This window comes from Heteronotia binoei, chromosome 11 (genome assembly GCF_032191835.1).
Source record: "Heteronotia binoei isolate CCM8104 ecotype False Entrance Well chromosome 11, APGP_CSIRO_Hbin_v1, whole genome shotgun sequence".
NCBI classification, from domain to species: Eukaryota; Metazoa; Chordata; class Lepidosauria; order Squamata; family Gekkonidae; genus Heteronotia; species Heteronotia binoei.
This window is the reverse complement of record NC_083233.1, coordinates 78,028,616-78,049,483: the sequence shown is the minus strand read 5'-3', so window position 1 is coordinate 78,049,483 and position 20,868 is coordinate 78,028,616. Positions and strand designations below refer to the sequence as shown.

General features: G+C 50.5%; 1 protein-coding gene across 1 annotated transcript in view; it reads right to left on the bottom strand.

Moving 5' to 3' along the window:
* Positions 1-20,868, bottom strand: part of P2RX4 (purinergic receptor P2X 4) — a 38,505-nt gene that overhangs the window by 9,720 nt on the left and 7,917 nt on the right. The window contains exons 3-7 of the mRNA XM_060249677.1: positions 14,744-14,815; positions 12,592-12,664; positions 9,833-9,929; positions 7,698-7,778; positions 6,180-6,321 (exon numbers count right to left, since the gene is read on the bottom strand). Of these exons, the coding sequence (XP_060105660.1) occupies positions 6,180-6,321; positions 7,698-7,778; positions 9,833-9,929; positions 12,592-12,664; positions 14,744-14,815 (465 nt within the window). The remainder of the gene's footprint in view (positions 1-6,179; positions 6,322-7,697; positions 7,779-9,832; positions 9,930-12,591; positions 12,665-14,743; positions 14,816-20,868) is intronic.

The window sequence follows — 20,868 nt, the reverse complement described above, 5'->3', positions numbered from 1 at the left end:
AGGGAAAGAGAGGCTTGCTCAGGGCCGGCGCTAGGGATTCTGCCGCTCCAGGCAGACCCCCGTGCCGCGCCCCCCCTCTCCCTGCACGACCCCTGTATTAAAAACTTCTCACACGCGGGGCACAATGACATCACTGAGAGTAACGTCATCACGCAGGGCAAGGAGACGGAACGATGGGCGGCGCACAAGAGTGATGCCACTTTCCCTATTGTACGCTCTTCAGAGGCTTCCAAAAAGCGCACTGTTTTAGCAGTGCCTGGCTGCTTTTGGGTTGAACTGTGTAGTGCAGGGGTGGCCAAACGTAGCTCTCCAGGTGTTTTTGCCTACAACTCCCATCAGCCCCAGCCAGCATGCCCAATGGCTGGGGCTGATGGGAGTTGTAGGCAAAAAACATCTGGAGAGCCACCGTTGACCACTCCTGGTATAGTGCGCTGTGTAGTGATCCTCCAAGCTCGCCTTTAAGGAGGAGCGTTCTGCAGGGGCAGGGGGAAGTAAGGGGCCACCTAGTGGCAGCCCCAAGGCACGGTGGCACTCTAGGCAGCCCCCCGACCCCACCTACTGCCATGCGCTGGCCCTGGGCTCGCTTCCCCATTGTGAGACCAAATCTAGGGAATGCTCAGTTTGGGTAAACAGCTCATAAGGACAACATGACCGGAAGCAGGATCTAGTCGTTGCAATGGCATCTTGGATTGTAAGGAGGGAGAAAAAGTTAAATATTGACTCAACCGATCGCATTCCTCACAGCCTGGAGAGTCCGCCAGACGGCCATATTTGCACAAGGGCCGCTGAGTAACAGTTAATCCAAATAAATTGTTTGCTAATAAGAACCTGGAAGGACCCAGAACGAGAGTGCGCACGCGCGCAGAGTCTGACCCTGCAACGTAGCTGCCGCACGGAAACAGCTTGGAACAGCCTCTGCGTGGCAGTTAGCAATGCGCCACGATTCTAGCTCTTGCAGATCTCTCCCCTCGCGATGGGATCTGGACCTGCGTTGCCCCAAGCGAAGTTTGAAGACGACACAGAAGCCGACGATGCGGGAAAAGCCCTTCCGGGCAGCCAACTAGGAGCACAGAAGAGCTTCTGCCACATAGAGATGCCCCGCTGGCTCTCGTAGGTTATGCCGAGAGTCTTTTGTTTTGTTAAAGACAAGCAAGCACAACAGAGCAAGTGCTAGGCTTCGACCGAGTGGTCATGCAACTCAGGGGTCCCCAACCCCCGGGCCATGGACCAGGACCGGTCCGTGGCCTGTGGGCAACCAGTCTGTGAGTTGTATGATTGTTTCATTATATTCATTAAGAGAAGGAAAACTCTAACATCACACCCGGGCAGATAGAGCTCGTTAATGTAACACCTACCACCTGGAGGACTCGCTGCCGGAGTCCCGGCTTACTGGGCCATGGCAGATGACCCCAAGGTGAACGGGTGGAGCCAGTACTGCGCACACTGCGCTTCACCTAAAAATTCCTCTGTGCAGGCCTGAAGGGCATATCCACATCCACAACCACACCAAGTCCTGCAGCGATGGGCAAGGGGCGAAACGGCAGGTGGAAGATGCCACTGGAAGCCGCAGTCCCGATCCTGCATGTAGGCGGTTCAGGGTATTGGTCGCCTGATGCTGACCCAGAGATGAAAGCATTTTTCGGCAGCACCCTGAACGACCAAGCAGCCTTATCTAGGGACAGCACTGCTTGCTCCACACGGAGAGGGGCCTAGAAAAGGTGGCCTAAACAAAGCTCGTCTCCTCCCCCCCCAGTTGGCTAGCCATGGTCAACGGGCATCCTCACTTGTGGTCATCATATAGACTACTGTAACACCCTCTACATGGGGCTGCCATTGACTTGGACCCGGAAGCTGCAACTGGTGCAGGTTGGTATTGGAGCTGCCTTTACGGGTGCACATCCAACCTGCCCTGGAGACACTGCACCGGTTGCCTGTGGTGTTCCGAGCCCAGTCCAAAGTGCTGGTTGTAACCTTTAAAGCCCTATATGGCTTGGGACCTGCCAACTTCCAGGATTGCCTTTCCCCACACGAGCCCCAGATAGCACTACGATCAAGTTCGTTAAATCTGTTGAAGATCCCCGGCCTAAAGGATGCCCGTCTGACTACTAGGAGGGCGAGAGCCTTCTCCGTGGCTGCGCATGCCCTCTGGAACGCCCTCCCGGAGGAGACTAGGACTCTGCAGGACTTGTCACAATTCCGCAGGGCCTGTAAGACATACCTTTTCAGGCAGGCTTTTAATAACTAACTGGAGGTGCTCCTAACATCTACGGGGGTGCGCAGTACCCACCATCCCACAGTATTAACATAAATCATTTTGAACCAGACAGAACGCCATCTGAAACGGAAACTGTATTTAAAATTGCTTTTAATATTTTACTAATGTTTGATTGTAATAATTTAAATCTGTTAGCAAATTGTTAACTGTTGTTATATGTTCCTTGTTATATATATATATATATATAACAAGGAAAGGAAAGGAAAGGAAAGGAAAGGAAAGGAAAGGAAAGGAAAGGAAAGGAAAGGAAAGGAAAGGAAAGGAAAGGAAAGGAAAGGAAAGGAAAGGAAAGGAAAGGAAAGGAAAGGAAAGGAAAGGAAAGGAAAGGACCCCTGTGCAAGCACCAGTCATTTCCGACTCTGTGGTGACGTTGCTTTCACAACGTTTTCACGGCAGACTTTTTACGGGGTTGTTTGCCATTGCCTTCCCCAGTCCTCTACACTTTCCCCACAGCAAGCCGGGCACTCATTTGACCGACCTCAGAAGGACGGAAGGCTAAGTCAACCCTTGGCCCGGCTACCTGAACCAGCTTTCGCTGGGATCGAACTCAGGTCGTGAGCAGAGAGTTCAAGCCACAGTACTGCAGTACTGCTGCTTTACCACTCTGCGCCACGGGGCCACTAGATATATAACAATGTAGTAATAATAAGACGATGACAACATTGGATTTATATCCTGCCCTCCATTCTGAATCTCAGACTCACTTACAGTCTCCTTTATCTTCCTCCCCCACAACAGACACTCTGTGAGGTGGGTGAGGCTGAGAGAGCTCGCACAACAGCTGCCCTTTCAAGGACAACTCTGCGAGAGCTATGGCTGACGCAAGGCCATTCCAGCAGCTGCAAGTGGAGGAGTGGGGAATCAAACCCGGTTCTCCCAGATAAGAGAGCTATGGCTGGCCTAAGGCCATTCCAGCAGGTGCAAGTGGAGGAGGGGGGAATCAAACCCGGTTCTCCCAGATAAGAGAGCTCTGGCTGACCCAAGGCCATTCCAGCAGGTGCAAGTGGAGGAGTGGGGAATCAAACCCGGTTCTCCCAGGTAAGAGAGCTCTGGCTGACCCAAGGCCATTCCAGCAGCTGCAAGTGGAGGAGTGGGGAATCAAACCTGGTTCTCCCAGATAAGAGAGCTATGGCTGGCCTAAGGCCATTCCAGCAGGTGCAAGTGGAGGAGTGGGGAATCAAACCCGGTTCTCCCAGATAAGAGAGCTATGGCTGGCCTAAGGCCATTCCAGCAGGTGCAAGTGGAGGAGGGGGGAATCAAACCTGGTTCTCCCAGATAAGAGAGCTATGGCTGGCCTAAGGCCATTCCAGCAGGTGCAAGTGGAGGAGGGGGGAATCAAACCCGGTTCTCCCAGATAAGAGAGCTCTGGCTGACCCAAGGCCATTCCAGCAGGTGCAAGTGGAGGAGTGGGGAATCAAACCCGGTTCTCCCAGGTAAGAGAGCTCTGGCTGACCCAAGGCCATTCCAGCAGCTGCAAGTGGAGGAGTGGGGAATCAAACCTGGTTCTCCCAGATAAGAGAGCTATGGCTGGCCTAAGGCCATTCCAGCAGCTGCAAGTGGAGGAGTGGGGAATCAAACCCGGTTCGCCCAGATAAGAGAGCTATGGCTGGCCTAAGGCCATTCCAGCAGGTGCAAGTGGAGGAGTGGGGAATCAAACCTGGTTCTCCCAGATAAGAGAGCTATGGCTGGCCTAAGGCCATTCCAGCAGGTGCAAGTGGAGGAGGGGGGAATCAAACCCAGTTCTCCCAGATAAGAGAGCTCTGGCTGACCCAAGGCCATTCCAGCAGGTGCAAGTGGAGGAGTGGGGAATCAAACCCGGTTCTCCCAGGTAAGAGAGCTCTGGCTGACCCAAGGCCATTCCAGCAGCTGCAAGTGGAGGAGTGGGGAATCAAACCTGGTTCTCCCAGATAAGAGAGCTATGGCTGGCCTAAGGCCATTCCAGCAGGTGCAAGTGGAGGAGTGGGGAATCAAACCCGGTTCTCCCAGATAAGAGAGCTATGGCTGGCCTAAGGCCATTCCAGCAGGTGCAAGTGGAGGAGTGGGGAATCAAACCTGGTTCTCCCAGATAAGAGAGCTATGGCTGGCCTAAGGCCATTCCAGCAGGTGAAAGTGGAGGAGTGGGGAATCAAACCCGGTTCTCCCAGATAAGAGAGCTATGGCTGACCCAAGGCCATTCCAGCAGGTGCAAGTGGAGGAGGGGGGAATCAAACCCGGTTCTCCCAGATAAGAGTCCGCACACTTAACCACCACACCAAAATAAAGTGCACAGTTGTATCATTCCTGCCCCTCTCTCCCCCCCCAGTCTGTGGAAAAACTGTCTTCCACAAAACTGGTCACTGGTGCCCAAAAGGTTGGGAACCGCTGATATAACTCACCGAGTTGGCCCTGAGAGCAATTGGTTTTCCTGCCTTACAAGGCTGTTGTGAAGACAAAGCGGAAAAACGCTGGATCACTGAGATTTAGGAAAGAAGAGCTTTTATATTGCATTTCCTACTCATTGTAACTTTTCAAAATTGCTGCTTCCGTAGCGTTTTTGGAGTCGCTGCTCTTTGAAGGTCCTTTTTAAAAAAAGGAAGATGCAGCTGGGAGATTAGTCCTGTTTTTAACATCTTCCTGCTGCTGTTCTTGATGAAAGCCGTGGTGAGTAGGATTGAGAATAGAAAGGTGGAGATTGTATTTACTAAAAAAATACAATCTAACAAATGGACGTGGCCTCTGTGGGGGCGGAGTATGACAGATGCGGGGAATTTCAACCATTTGTGAAAAACAGGGCCTTCTCACAAAGAGGAGTGTTCCATACAAGCAGTCCCGCTTGCTCCAAAAACTGGCTCTCTTTACAGTGTTTGCTTCTTTAGTTGCAAGCCGCTTGGACAGAAGTATTGCAAAATCTGGAGTAAAGAACCAAAAGAACACCTCCACTGGGCCTAAAGGCAGGTCTGTCTGCTTCGGCTGACTCTTTCCCCACCACTGGACACAGCCAGAAGCAGGGCACAGAAGCCAAAGCTTCCGGTTTTGTTGCCTTCCAGCAATGGTATTCAGTGATACACTGCCCCAGACACTGGAGGCTCCATTTAGCCAATATGACTAGCAGCCAGGGTTTTTTTTTTTGTAGCCAGAACTCTTCTGCATATTAGGTTGCATACCCCTGATGTAGCCAATCCTTCTGGAGCTTACAATAGGCTCTGTACTAAGAGCCCTGTAAGCTCTTGGACGATTGGCTACATCAGGGGAGTGTGGCTTAATATGCAAAGAAGATGATGATATTGGATTTATATCCCACCCTCCAGTCCGAATCGCAGAGTCTCAGAGCAGCTCACAATCTCCTTTATCTTCCTCCCCCACAACAGACACCCTGTGAGGTGGGTGGGGCTGAGAGAGCACTCACAGGAGCTGCCCTTTCAAGGACAGCTCCTTTGAGAGCTATGGCTGACCCAAGGCCATTCCAGCAGCTGCAGATGGAGGAGTGGGGAATCAAACGAGTTCCTGCTACAAAAAAAGCCCTGCTAGCAGCCATTTGTTAAGAGTACCTGGACTTCTCTTTTATATTTCAAAAGCAAGGACTCAGTTTTAAAGACTCATTAAGAGGTATATTTATTATATGCTTTGTGGAATCCTGTCAAAAGAAATAATATTTCTAGAAATATCAGCTCTAAAAACACTGCCCTCCTTTCTTTGGGAGGGTCAGCTGGAGGTTCAAGCAGGGGTGGAATCCTAGCAGAAGCTCCTTTGCATATTAGGCCACACCCCCTGATGGAGCCAATCCTCCAGGAGCTTATGAGGCTCTTTTTCGTAAGCTCTTGGAGGATTGGCTCCGTCGGGTGGGTGTGGCCTAATATGCAAAGGAACTCCTGCTAGAATTCCAGCCTTTGTACAACACCTACCACCACCCCCCCTCCTCACTAACCTCAACCGCCATCTCTTGGAAGTCCTGCCCGGCAGCATCCACCATATCACGGAGACGGAAGATGGGGCAAAAGGGGTCCGTTTTGGGGTGGTACTTGCAAGACTGGAGGTACGTCTTATTGATGGTGGGGAGGATGTTTCGCCTAGAGGGAGGGAGAGAAAGATTTCAGGATTAGGAGGAGAGAGAAAGGTCCCCAAGTATTTTAGTTAAGGCCGATACACGCCACCCGCAACCCCACCCCAAAGAAAACTGGCCCCTGAAGTATGGGTCAAATTGTGAGCCAGGTGCAACTGGCACCCCCACCAAAATCCAGCAACTCTCTTTCTGTCTCCCAAGCTAAATCGACCTTCAGCATGAAATGACAATTTGGTCAGGGTTGCAAATTCCATCCACTTGCCAGACTTTTAACAAACCGGGCAGCTCCTTTGCTAGGCAGCTCACTAGAAGAAGATGATATTGGATTTATATCCCGCCCTATACTCTGAATCTCAGACTGGCTTGCAATCTCTTTTACCTTCCTCCCCCACAACAGACACCCTGTGAGGTGGGTGGGGCTGAGAGAGTTCTTACAGCAGATGCCCTTTCAAGGACAACTCTTGCAAGAGCTATGGCTGACCCAAAGCCGTTCCAGCAGCTGCAAGTGGAGGAGTGGGGAATCAACCCTAGTTCTCCTAGGTAAGAGTATGCACATTTCACCACTACACCAAACTAGAATTACTGTGGTCTCAAACTGGAATTACTGTGGTCCATTAAATGCCAACGGCCTGCTCTGCTGACCCCAACTCAACTTTTCCGTTCTCAGCCAATTGAGTACAACTCCATCCAAATCCCATTCCCTGATTGTTGGATATGGTTAACTCTGCATGCAAGAGAATGAGGGAGGGAAAGGGTTAGGAGAATTCACTCATTTTTTACACTTGGCAATCGGTCCCACCATCTCACGGGTTAGATGCTGAGCCTCTCTGGCCCTTGCTTGTCTTCTTTGGTGTCGTGGTTAAGCTAAAGCCAGTTTGGTGCAGTGGTTAAGTGTGCAAGTGGAGGAGTGGGCAAGAAGAAGACTGCAGATTTATACCTCGCCCTTGTCTCTGAATCAGAGACTCAGAGCAGCTCACAATGTCCTTTATCTTCCTCCCCCCACAACAGACAGCCTGTGCGGTGGGGTGGGGTGGGGCTGAGAGGGCTCTCACAGCAGCTGCCCTTTCAAGGACAACCTCTGCGATAGTTATGGCTGACCACAGGCTATCCCAGCAGGTGCAAGTGGAGGAGTGGGGAATCGAACCCCGTTCTCCCAGATAAGAGTCCGCCCACTTCACCACTACACCAAACTGGAACCAGGAACAGGGCTCTGCCAGTGAGCCACAGTCACTTGCAGCTTGCCAAAATGGGTCTAAACCCCATCAAAAGGGCTGTTTGGATTGGAACTGGGTTAGGCCAGTTGCCTGGAGTTTGGGGTTTCTCCTAGCAAAAGAAGAGAGCCCACCACATTCCCCCCAGAGAGTTTCGGGGAGGGATACGTACTTTGTGAAGTTGAACTTGGGATACCAGATGTTGTTCTTGACCAGAAGGGTGAAGTTTTCCGCTTCCTTGAGGAAAGCAGGCCTGGGGGGGGGGGGGGGGAGAAAAACCAAAGGGAGCAGCTGGCATTACTAGCCAAGAGAGCAGCTGTGACCTGCACATCACATGTCTGAGTGTTCGCTCCCAAGTTGGAACCCTCCAAGTAGAGAGAGTTGAGTGAGAAGCAATGCAACATGGTCTCAGATCATACCCTACGGCTCTAACCAACTGCTAGTCCAGATAGAGGGCTAGATTTGAACCTGCACAGGGGTGTCGAGCACGCAGCCCAGGGGTCGAGCATGCGGCTCAGGGGCCAAATCAGGCCCTCAGAGGGTTCCTATCAGGCCCCCTGAGCAACGGGCTGTCACCTGCTTCCTTCTCCCTCTCTCTTGCTTCCTTCTGCATCACAGCTTGCTTTGCCAGGCTTGCTCAGTTGCACAGGAGCTCCAGAGCAAAGTCTCTATTTTCTCCACTGGCTGAGGCTCCTCCCTTGGGGAGGAAGGGGGGGGAAGCAGAGCTTGCTTTGCCAGGCTCTCTCAATCACACAGCAGGGCTACTGAGCCAAGCCTCTCTTCCTTCTATTGGCTGATGCTCCTTGTAATGACTCAGCACTGTGTGCTGATTGGTGCTTGTAAATAGCTATGAGTATATAACTGAGGAGAGTCTGTATAGTGTATCCTCTGCTATCGTATATGTTGTCTGGCGAAGCACTTTGACCAGGGTATACCAGGACAGCTGTAACTTGTATATCTGTAAACAAATGTATATAGTTAGCACAAGTCAGTGTGCTGTATATTCTTAAGCCTCTCGAACCCAGAGCATACCAGCGAATATGCCAACAGGGGAAGGAAGAAAAGAGACACAGCTTCCCTTACCCAGTTCCCTGGATCGCACAGGAGAAATACCGGTACAAAGAAAGCATTTTTAAGACCAATAAGCGCTAATGTTTTAAGCATGTTTTATTTTAATTTTTTTAAAAAAAAAACTTTAATTATGTTTGTGTCCTTTATAAAGTTTATATCTCTCCTACCTAATCTTAAATAGGTACACACACGGCCCGGCCTGACATGGCTCGGCCCTACAAGGTCTCATTTATGTCAGATCCGGCCCTCATAACAAATGACTTTTACACCCCTGCACTAGCACCTTTAAGGACCAACAGAGTTTTCAAGGTGTCAGCTTACTCCCCCAAAATCTTGTTGGTTTCCACAGTGCTACTGGACTTGAACCTTGCTGTGCGGCAGACCAATGCAACTAGCCCCCTGAAACTGCTCGATGGCTACTTTGAGAAGGCAGTGCTGGACAGTGGGGAAAGAAGCTGAGACACCCCACCCCCCAAATGTTTAATATAAGAACATAAGAGAAGCCATGTTGGATCAGGCCAATAACCCATCCAGTCCAACATTGCGTCACGCAGTGGCCAAAAAACCAGGCGTCATCAGGAGGTCCACCAGTAGAGCCAGAACTCCAGAAACCCTCCCACTGTTGACCCCCAAGCAACAAAAATATAGAGCAGGGGTGGCCAACGGTAGCTCTCCAGATGTTTTTTTGCCTACAACTCCCATCAGCTCCAGCCATTGGCCATGCTGGCTGGGGCTGATGGGAGTTGTAGGCAAAAAACATCTGGAGAGCTACCGTTGGCCACCCCGATATAGATCATCATTGCCCCAGACATAAATACATAAGACAAGCCATGCTGGATCAAGCCAGTGGCCCATCCAGTCCAACACTCTGTGTCACACAGCAGCCAAAACGCAGGGGCCAACCAGGAAGGCCAGAACTCCAAATGCCCTCACAGTGTTGCTCCCCCAAGCACCAAGAATACAGAGCAGCACTGCCCCAGACAGTGTTCCATCCATGCCTTGCGGCTAACAGCCACAGATGGACCTCTGCTCCATATCCTTATCCAGTCCCCTCTTCAAGCTGTCTGTGCTTGTAGCCGCCACCACTTCCTGGGGCAGTGAACAACAGTCAACTTTACAGAGGGAGTTTAGAGGAAGTTTGGGAGCGGACAGACAAGTACACAGAGACTTAAGTTCTCGCCATCCCCTCAGAACATTTCAGAATCTCTCTGAACGATATCCACTGGTTTCACTCACCTGGGCACAGTTGCATCGTCCTCCACAGGACACCACCCGAAGATCTCACAGGTCTTATCTTGGCCTTTGTACACGACGCATCGCCCAGTCTGAACGCCTGCAGGGACGCAACAAAGCCGTTACTAAGGGAGGCCGCTTTCTGGGGAGTGAGGCCCGCTGAGATTGGTAAATTTCCAGATTGCAGTGGGCTGAGGCTAGGGTTGCCAAGCAACTGGTGGAAGAGTTGCAGGAAGCACAGCCTTGCAGGAGAAAAACCATAGAGTTCCCATCAATTCCTAGAGCTACCCTATTGTCACTTCCGGGCAAGTGCACAAGGCTGCTTTTTTAAAAACATTTTCCTCCAGCCACCTCTATTAAATGGGGGTGGGCAATGGGACCTGGGGGCCGGGCATCCACTCTGCCCCAGTCTGGCAGCCTTTGCTGGAGAACACAACAACCAGCAAGCAGACCTATGATGTTTCCTTGGAGCAGTGATCCCCCATATCATGCCCAGAGGCACCAGGGCTCCTGCCCACACCTTTCCAGCACCCATCAAGTGATTCTGGGAAAGGGGTGGGGCTTTTGCTCATCAAGGCTTCTGACTGGTTGTGCAAATGTTTAAAAACTCAGCTTTGTCAGCAGCTGCCACCACAGCACGAGGACTGCTACCACAGTACTGTGTGGCTGAAAGTAGACTGTGAGAATGCAAGACAATATTTTTAAACAATATGTGCATCTTGATCATAGAATCATAGAGTTGGAAGGGACCTCCAGGGTCATGTAGTCCAGCCCCCCTGCACAAAGCAAGAAACTCACAAACACCTCCCCCTAAATTCACAGGATCCTCATTGCTGTCAGATGGCCATCTAGCCTCTGTTGAAAAACCTTCAAGGAAGGAGAGCCTACCACCTCCTGAGCTGGAAGGGACCCCCAGAGTCATCTAGTCCAACCCCTTGCAGAATGCAGGAAACTCACAAACACCTCCCCCTAAATTCACAGGATCCTCGTTGCTGTCAGATGGCCATCTAGCCTCTGTTGGAAAACCTTCAAGGAAGGAGAGCCCACCACCTCCTGAGCTGGAAGGGACCCCCAGAGTCATCTAGTCCAACCCCCTGCAGAATGCAGGAAACTCACCAACACCTCCCCCTAAATTCACAGGATCCTCATTGCTGTCAGATGGCCATCTAGCCTCTGTTGAAAAACCTCCAAGGAAGGAGAGCCTGCCACCTCCTGAGCTGGAAGGGACCCCCAGAGTCATCTAGTCCAACCCCCTGCAGAATGCAGGAAACTCACAGACACCTCCCCCTAAATTCACAGGATGCTCATTGCTGTCAGATGGCCATCTAGCCTCTGTTGAAATACCTTCAAGGAAGGAGAGCCCACCACCTCCTGAGCTGGAAGGGACCCCCAGAGTCATCTAGTCCAACCCCCTGCAGAATGCAGGAAACTCACAAACACCTCCCCCTAAATTCACAGGATCCTCATTGCTGTCAGATGGCCATCTAGCCTCTGTTGAAAAACTCTGTTGAAAAGCCCACCACCTCCTGAGCTGGAAGCGACCCCCAGAGTCATCTAGTCCAACCCCCTGCAGAATGCAGGAAACTCACAAACACCTCCCCCTAAATTCACAGGATGCTCATTGCTGTCAGATGGCCATCTAGCCTCTGTTGGAAAACCTCCAAGGAAGGAGAGCCCACCACCTCCCACGGAGGAAGCCTGTTCCACTGAGGAACTGCTCTAACGGTCAGGAGGTTCTTCCTAATGTTGTGCCGGAAACAATGTTTGATTTAATTCCAACCCATTGGTTCTGGTCCAACCTTCTGGGACCACAGAAAACAATTCCAGAGAAGTTTCTGGTTGCCTATGAAGCGCTTTCAACACTGTAAAGCACTAGATCAGGGGTCCAGAACAAACACCATTCGTGGTGCCCACCAAGTGTTTTTAGAAAGTGGGTGTGGAGGGGGGGGGGCTCTGTCCAGCAAAGCTTCTGATTGGCTAGACCAGGGGTGTCAAATGCATTTGTTATGAGGGCCAGATCTGACAAAAATGAGACCTTGTCAGGCCAGGCCATTTGTGTTATAAAATGTAATGCCAGGGGGCAGAGATGCAAACTTTTTAAAGAGCAGAGACAAACACAAAGATTTTTTTAAAGCTTAAAAATAAAACATGCTTCAAATATTAGCACCTGTTGGTCTTAAAGGTGCTTTCTTTGCAACTTTCCCATGGCATCCAGGGAACTGGGCAAAGGAAGCTCTGGGTCTTTCCCTCCCTCCGCAGGGTACCAGGGGGGGGGAGGAGCCTCAGCCAATGGAGAAAATAGAGACTTTGTTCTGTAGCTCCTGTGCAACTGAGCAAGCCTTGCAAAAGAAGCTGTGATGCAGAAGGAAGCAAGAGAGAGGGAGAAGGAAGCAGATGACAGCCAGTTGCTCGGGGGCCTGATTCGGCCCCTGGGCCGCATGTTTGACGCCCCAGGCTAGACAGCCTTTGGCACCAGTTGCCACCACAGCACAAGGACCTTCGCTGTGTGACTGAAGGTGAGCCTCGGCAGCCATTTTATCAGTGGCTGTGCCTCTAGGGGCAGCTAGATTGTGGCATCCATTTTATGTCTGCGCCCACCGCACTGTAACGGACCTCCAAAGCTGCCCGCAAGCTCAAAAGCATTGGGAACCCCAGCACTAGAATCATACCTAGAATTTATCCCAAAGATGACTGAACTGCTACAAAGAAAAAACGAACAAAAGACAGAGCCCTGTTTTTTTCTCTAAAGAGACAACACTTACCGTTGCTGTGAGTGTCGATGTACCCTGCCGTGCAGTTCTTATTGGAGGAGCATTTGGTCGTCTTATCTGGAAACTACAGAGGAAGAATTGTGGGTAGTGCGTGCCTAAAATACACGGAGCCCCCCCTCCACCACCACAAAGGCCTCATCTGATACTCCACTGACCTCTGCTTTTGAATCAGCTCATGCGGAGGCAAACAGGAGGGAAAAAGATATCACAGAACAGCCTGGATTTCTTTTTCTTTTTTAACTCCACAAAAAAACTCCGTAAAAATAATAATAAGAAGAAGATATTGGATTTATATCCCGCCCTCCACTCCGAAGAGTCTCAGAGCGGCTCACAATCTTCTTTACCTTCCTCTCCCACAACAGACACCCTGTGAGGTAGATGAAGATATTGGATTTATATCCCGCCCTCCACTCCGAAGAGTCTCAGAGCGGCTCACAATCTCCTTTCCCTTCCTCCCCCACAACAGACACCCTATGAGGTAGATGAAGATATTGGATTTATATCCCGCCCTCCACTCCGAAGAGTCTCAGAGCGGCTCACAATCTCCTTTACCTCCCCCCACACACACACACAACGGGCACCCTGTGAGGTAGATGAAGATATTGGATTTATATCCCGCCCTCCACTCCGAAGAGTCTCAGAGCGGCTCACAATCTTCTTTACCTCCCCCTCACACACACACAACGGGCACCCTGTGAGGTAGATGAAGATATTGGATTTATATCCCGCCCTCCACTCCGAAGAGTCTCAGAGCGGCTCACAATCTTCTTTACCTCCCCCTCACACACACACAACGGGCACCCTGTGAGGTAGATGAAGATATTGGATTTATATCCCGCCCTCCACTCCGAAGAGTCTCAGAGCGGCTCACAATCTCCTTTACCTCCCCCTCACACACACACAACGGGCACCCTGTGAGGTAGATGAAGATATTGGATTTATATCCCGCCCTCCACTCCGAAGAGTCTCAGAGCGGCTCACAATCTTCTTTACCTCCCCCCCCCCCACAACGGGCACCCTGTGAGGTAGATGAAGATATTGGATTTATATCCCGCCCTCCACTCCGAAGAGTCTCAGAGCGGCTCACAATCTCCTTTACCTTCCTCCCCCACAACAGACACCCTGTAAGGTGGGTGGGGCTGGAGAGGGCTCTCACAGCAGCTGCCCTTTCAAAGACAACCTCTGCCAGAGCTATGGCTGACCCAAGGCCATTCCAGCAGGTGCAAGTGGAGGAGTGGGGAATCAAACCCGGTTCTCCCAGATAAGAGTCCGCACGCTTCACCACTACACCAAACAAGGCCTGCTAATTACACCCAACATCACCAGCATCAAACTGCTATACCAAAAGACATTAGATGCTGCAGGATAGAGACTGGCAGTGGCGTTCCAATAAGAGATTCTGTATAAAATATTTATTTGGAAAGCCAAGACATGAAATACAGCACAACAACGCTACTGAATCCATAAATACAAAAGACTGTCCCCTGAAGAAGAGTTCCACCCGAAACGAAATGGACCGGTTCTTTTTATGATCCGTTGGGCTCTAATTAATTGCGATTTGTTTGGACAGCAGGGGTGTTGTGCATTAGACGGCTTTCTTGTCTGTACCGTTGAGAAATGTACAAGAAAATACATTCTGGAATAGACTGAATACACACTGAATACAACAGTATATTTTTTTCTACACGGGAGTGAGAGTTTTATTCTACAACCAAAAGACAAGGCAGGCAGCCCCCATCGGCCCACCCCCCGCCACCCACCCAGTTGCTTTGAGATCAGGCACCTGCCAAAACCTTTTCTGATGCCAAGTCTTTATTAGGAAGTTGGGCATGCAGGGCTTCGACTCGAGCAAGGCTTCTGATTGGCTGTGCAGATTTTGAATAATGTTGTCTTGGCAGCAGCTGCCACCACAGCACAAGGATCTTCACTGGATGACTGAAGATAAGCTGCAGCAGCCATTTTGTGACTGGCTCTGCCTCCTGAGGTAGCCATTTTATGGCAGCCATTTTGTGGCTTTGCCCACTGGGTCATATCTGAATTCTCAAGGTGTCCACAGGTTCAAAAAGGTTGGCAACCCTGCTTTAGATTTTTGGGGCGGAGAGACACTAAATATAAAGACAGAGATTCTTATTATGAGGCATACCTCTGGACAGCGTCCCTGTGTCTGATTCAATGTGATGATCAGGTTCGTCATAACGAAGACGGCATTTTCACCCTAAATATGGACCAGAAACAGCTATCAGTTTACACACGGGGGGGGGGGGGGGGGATTTAAGAACATAAGAGAAGCCATCAGGCCAACGGCTCATCCAGTCCAACACTCTGTGTCACACAGTGGCCAAAACCCAGGGACCCTCAGGAGGTCTGCTAGTGGGGCCAGAACTCCAGAAGCCCTCCCCCTGTGGCCCCTCCAAGCACCAAGAAGACACAGCATCACTGCCCCAGAAATAAGAACATAAGAGACACCATGTTGGATCAGGCCAACAGCCCATCCAGTCCAACACTCTGTGTCACATAAGAACATAAGAGAAGCCATGTTGGATCAGGCCAGTGGCCCCTCCAGTCCAACACTCTGTGTCACATAAGAACATAAGAGAAGCCATGTCAGATCAGGCCAATGGCCCCTCCAGTCCAACACTCTGTGTCACATAAGAACATAAGAGAAGCCTTGTTGGATCAGGCCAACAGCCCATCCAGTCCAACACTCTGTGTCACATAAGAGAAGCCGTGTTGGATCAGGCCAATGGCCCCTCCAGTCCAACACTCTATGTCACATAAGAACATAAGAGAAGCCATGTTGGATCAGGCCAATGGCCCCTCCAGTCCAACACTCTATGTCACATAAGAACATAAGAGAAGCCATGTTGGATCAGGCCAACAGCCCATCCAGTCCAACACTCTGTGTCACACAGTGGCCAAAACTCAGGTGCCCTCAGGAGATCCACCAGCAGGGCCAGAACTCCAGAAGCCCTCCAGTTTGATAGTATTTCACAGACAGGAGTCACAGCAAGGACTCGATAGTTACCGCTCTTCCTACCAAAATAAGCAGTGTATACTTCAGTTGCCCATGCAATGCCTGTACGTCACCCTGCCGACAGCTAAGTAATCAGGATTTCATCATGACATTCTAACAGCTCAGAGCAGCGGAGCCAGCAGCAGACTGTTGTCAAGCAGTGCTGCTCCTGCAAAGCCACGAGACGTTCGTTTAAGTAGGAATAAGATGTTAATAAAGGGTTCAGGTCAAGCGGAGTCATGCACTGCCGGCAGGCAGGAGAACAAACAAACAAGGCCGCAGAGGTTTGGGGTTTGTGTGGAGCAAGATGGATGAAGAGATTTGCAGAAGGAAGAAGAGTGATTTGACTTGGCCAACCAAACGTTTCTCTAATGGCTTCGCGTGAAGCCGAATGCAGAAGTTACAACAATCACCGTATCGCAAGAAAGACCAAAGCTCTGTCATGTGGGAAGGAAGACTGACTCAATGATAGCTGAAGCAGAGAAGACCAACTGCACTCCCCACCTCCACCCAATCTAATATATGTAGTCTTATAAGGGCTGAAACAGGAACAAACCAGGAGTACCCAAGCCAGAAATAACTGCAAGTGATAAACAATTCAGCAAGCAGGTCAGGGGAACAGAGAGAAGAAAAACAGGTTGCTCACCTGTAACTGATGATCTTCGAGTGGTCATCTGTGCAGTCACACACATGGGTTTTCCCGTCAGGACGAACCCTACCTCGGAGATTTTAAAAGCTAGCCTAGGCGTTATTTTTGGCGCGCACTCCCTTCCGTCCTGGGGAGCAGGCATCCACTGCGCATGCCTGGAACGGGAGGGAGGCGCCCCACCCACCCAGTTTCTTTCCCCGCCGCTGACATAGTAGATGAGCGGTTGTAGAGGACCAGTAGCCAGCAGCGGGGATGGTTGGGCGGGCGTGTGTGACTGCACAGATGACCACTCGAAGATCATCAGTTACAGGTGAGCAACCTGTTTATCTTCTTCGTGGTCTCTGTGCAGTCCCACACATGGGTGACTGATAAGCTGAACTGCACGGCGGTGGGTGCTGGCACTAGAGTAGGAGAGAAAATTTAATGCAGAGTTAATGCAAATCAGTCAAACAAGTTTTGGACTCCAAGGTAAGTTGGTACTTACCGGACTCAGGTCGTATCTTTAGTCGAAGATAGAGCGGAGTACTGCCTGTCCAAAGGAGGCATCTTGCCTAGCACGAACGTCCAGAGCGTAGTGCATAGCAAAGGTCGAGGTGGAAGACCAGGCGGCGGCAGCACAGACGTCTTCCATGGAGACCCCTCTGGCAAAGGCAGATGATGTTGACAAAGCTCTTGTGGAGTGAGCTCGTAATGCAGTTGGAACCGGCTGCTTTGCGAGTTTGTAACACAGCGTTATAGCAGCAACCAACCATTTCGAAAGTCTCTGCGTAGATATCTTTTGTCCCTTATTGTGGCGTCCATAGGCCACAAAAAGTCTGGAGTCCTTCCTGAATGATGCTGTCCTATCTATGTAATAAGCGAGTGCCCTTCTAACATCGAGGCAGTGCAGGGCTTCTTGGCCCTTATCTGTAGGACGTTGGAAGAAAGCAGGCAAAGTTGTGATCCTGTGCAGGTGAAACGTGGAGACTACCTTAGGTAAGAAGGTAGGGTCTGGTCGTAGCACTACCCTATCATGATGAAAAATGGTGTAAGGTGTGTCTGCTCTAAACGCACAAATATCACTGGCTCTTTTAGCGGAGGTGAGTGCGACTAGCAGCGCCGTTTTCCACGAGAGAAAATGCAGCGGTATTGAAGCCATGGGTTCAAAAGGTGGTTTCATTAGCTGGCTTAATACTAAAGATAAACTCCAGCTGGGGTACAGTTGTCGTGATGGTGGATGCAAGTGTAAGATTCCTTTCAAGAAGGATTTAGCAGCGGGGTGTGAAAACACAGACCGGCCCTGTATGTGAGGGTGAAAAGCTGAGATCGCTGCCAAGTGCACCTTTAAAGACGAATGAGTTAGCCCCTTCTCCGATAATGACAATGTATAGGCCAAGATTTGAGGCATAGACGCAGATAGAGGTTTGAAGTTATGCTTGGTTGCGTAGATGGAAAATCTTTTCCATTTCATGGAATATGATTTTCTCGTTGATGGTTTCCGTGCATTTAATAGGACATTTCTCACTCCCTCAGGGAATTCTGAGAAAGTATCCTCCAAGCCGTCAAGCGAAGTCTGTCCGGGTCGTGGTGAAGAACCTTGCCGTTCTGTTGTGAGAGGAGGTTCTTGGCCCGGGGGAAGTGATGGTAAGTATTGTCCGATAGGAAAGGAGCGTTGTGAACCATGGTTGGCGAGGCCACCACGGTGTGACTAGAATGCAATTTGTATTGTCCAGTTGAATTTTCTGTATTGATCGTGTTATCAGTGGAAAAGGTGGGAAGAGAAAATGTAGTGGACCTGTCCATTTCTGGATGAAGGCATCCCCTGCAGATTGTGGTGAGGGCGGACCTCTCATAAAAAAGAGAGCACATTGTGCATTGTCTGGTGCAGCAAACACATCTATTAATGGTGTTCCGAATTTCTGGAATACTGGTAGGAGGTACTGCCTGTGGAGTGACCACTCGTGGTCGTTGACGAGGTACCTGCTCAATGTGTCCGCTTGTGTGTTCTGGGCACCGGGGAGATGTACTGCGGTGAGATGGATCTGATGTGCAATACTCCAGTGCCAGAGATGCATTGCTCGCTTGCAAAGACGAGTAGATGCAGTCCCTCCTTGCCTGTTTATATAAAACACGGTCGCCACGTTGTCTGACGCTATTTGAACGTGACGGCCGTGAAGAGATGGCAGGAATGATTTCAGGGCTCTGTGGACGGCTAGGAGCTCCAGGCAGTTGATATGGAGCGACTGTTCGTATGCCGTCCATTGCCCCTGGACTGAGAGGGTGTTCAGATGGGCTCCCCAGCCCCACCTTGATGCATCCGTTGTGACTACCGCTGACGGGCTTGGTCTTAAGAATGGCATGCCTATTAGCAGATGATTTCGCACTGTCCACCATCCCAGAGAGGGAAGGATGTTGTTTGGGACAGTTAGGAGGGTTTGTTGAGATTGGTGTTGGGGACGAAATGCACGGACAAACCAGTTTTGTAGGGGCCTCATACGGAGTCTTGCATGTGGTAAGACCGCCGTTGTCGCTGCCATGAGTCCTAACATGCGTTGAATGATGAAAGCTGTTTGTCTGGGCTGTTGCATTATTTCTGTGGCTAGTGTATGAATAGAGGCTATCCTGTCTGTTGGGAGGTAAGCCGTGTGGTCCGTGGTGCAGAGGCGAGCCCCTATGAACTGAATGTCCTGAGAGGGGATTAGATTCGATTTTTGCTGGTTGACTTGGAGACCCAGGTCTGCTAAGAGTGTAAGGGTTATAGCAATGTCTTTTTCCAGTTGTGACTTTGAAGCTCCTACAAGGAGCCAATCGTCTATGTATGGGTAAGTTGCAATTCCGCGCTGTCTGAGGGATGCAGCGACCACCGCCATACACTTTGTAAAAGTCCTGGGTGCTGTGGAGAGTCCGAACGGAAGCGCTCGAAACTGATAATGTCTGTTTCCCACGGCAAATCTCAGGAACTTTCTGTGGCATTGATGAATTGTTAGGTGGAAATAGGCATCCTGTAAATCTACCAGCGCCATCCAAGCATTCTGAGGGATTAAGGGTAGAATGGATTGAAGGGTAACCATCCTGAATTTTTTGTGGTGGATGAACTTGTTGAGAGCCCTGAGGTCCAAAATCGGGCGCTGACCCCCATCCCTTTTGGGAACTAGAAAGTACCGGGAATAGAAGCCCGTCCGATGGTACTGCTCTGGGACAGGTTCTATGGCCGCCTTGGCCATTAAAGTGATGATCTCTTCTTGGAGGGGAGGGGATGGAGGGGTTGCAACAAAGTGGTGTCTTGCAGGGGGAGAATGAAACTCTATTGAATAGCCTCTTAAAATGATATTCAGGACCCATTTGTCTGTGGTAATTAACTTCCAGTTTTCGTAGAACGGTAGGAGTCTGGAAGTGTGGTGAAGTGCTAGAGGTGGAAAGTCAAAGAGACTGCTTGGATGAAGTTGCAGTCTTCTTAGGTTGTTGTGGTCTTTGCTGCCTTTGATTGAAAGGCTGCTTAGATGGAGGAGCCTTACGCTTCCAGTATTCCGATTGTCGAGGGGACCTGGAGCGTTTGAATGGCATTGGCTTCCATGGTCTGGCCTTGTAGCCCTGCTGCTGCTGTTGAGTCACACCAAGTCTTTTTGCCCGTTTGCGGCTGTCGTCGACTGTGGTGAGTATGTCGTCTGTCGTGGCATTAAAAAGGCCTTGGCCGTCAAAAGGGAGATCCTCGATTTTAAATTTAATATCGGGTTGTAGGGAGGAGGAGCGAAGCCAGGCGTGTCTTCTCAAGGCAATTGAGGCAGCCATCGCCTTGGAGGTGCATCCCACTGAGTGACGAATGGTATTTATTTGCTGTTTGGAGACTCTATTGAGCTCTTGTAATAATGTGCATGCCTGTTTTTGAGAAGGTTCTGGCAGGGCCGAGACAAGTGTGCTTAGCTGGGAGGATAGATTGTGGGAGTAAGCAGCAAAGTATGCCAAATAATTATTGATTTTGGCGTTTGCTGTGGAGATGGAATACATCTTCCTTCCCAGAGTGTCCAATTTCCTGCCCTCCTTCTCAGGGGGTACGGGATGACGGGTCTGCTTCGATTTGGAGGAAGAGTGAACTATCATTGAATTCGGAGCCGGGTGACTGAACAGAAACTTTGACTCCGTAGCTTGAATCTTGTATAGGGATTCGATGCGCTTTGAAGTGGGGGGGGATAGATGCCGGCTTGTCCCAGGCTTCTTTAATGGCATCTAGGTGTACCGGAAGCATCGGCAGAAAGGAACCAGCGGGTAGGTCTGAATGGACCAAATCGTGAACCACATCCGTGACCTTGGGCGCGTCCGATGTAAGCTTAACATTAAGAGCAGAAGCCATGTTTGCGACCAAGTCCAGATATGTTTTGGCTCCGTCGGATGGTGACAAATCTGCAGGCTTCGCAATATCTGAAGCTGGGGATCCAGGAGAGGACATCGATTGCATCGACTCCGATGATTGTGCCTCGGATTCGGCATCAGAGTTGTCAGGTTCGGGTGCCTGTGGGTCCGGTCTGGCTGGACTCGTGTTCTTAGGCTTAGAAGTCGAAGTGGAAGGAGTCGGAGATGGCTGTTTCGTTGGTTGCTTACTCCGTTGGACGGGAGTTGCTTCCTTGGATTG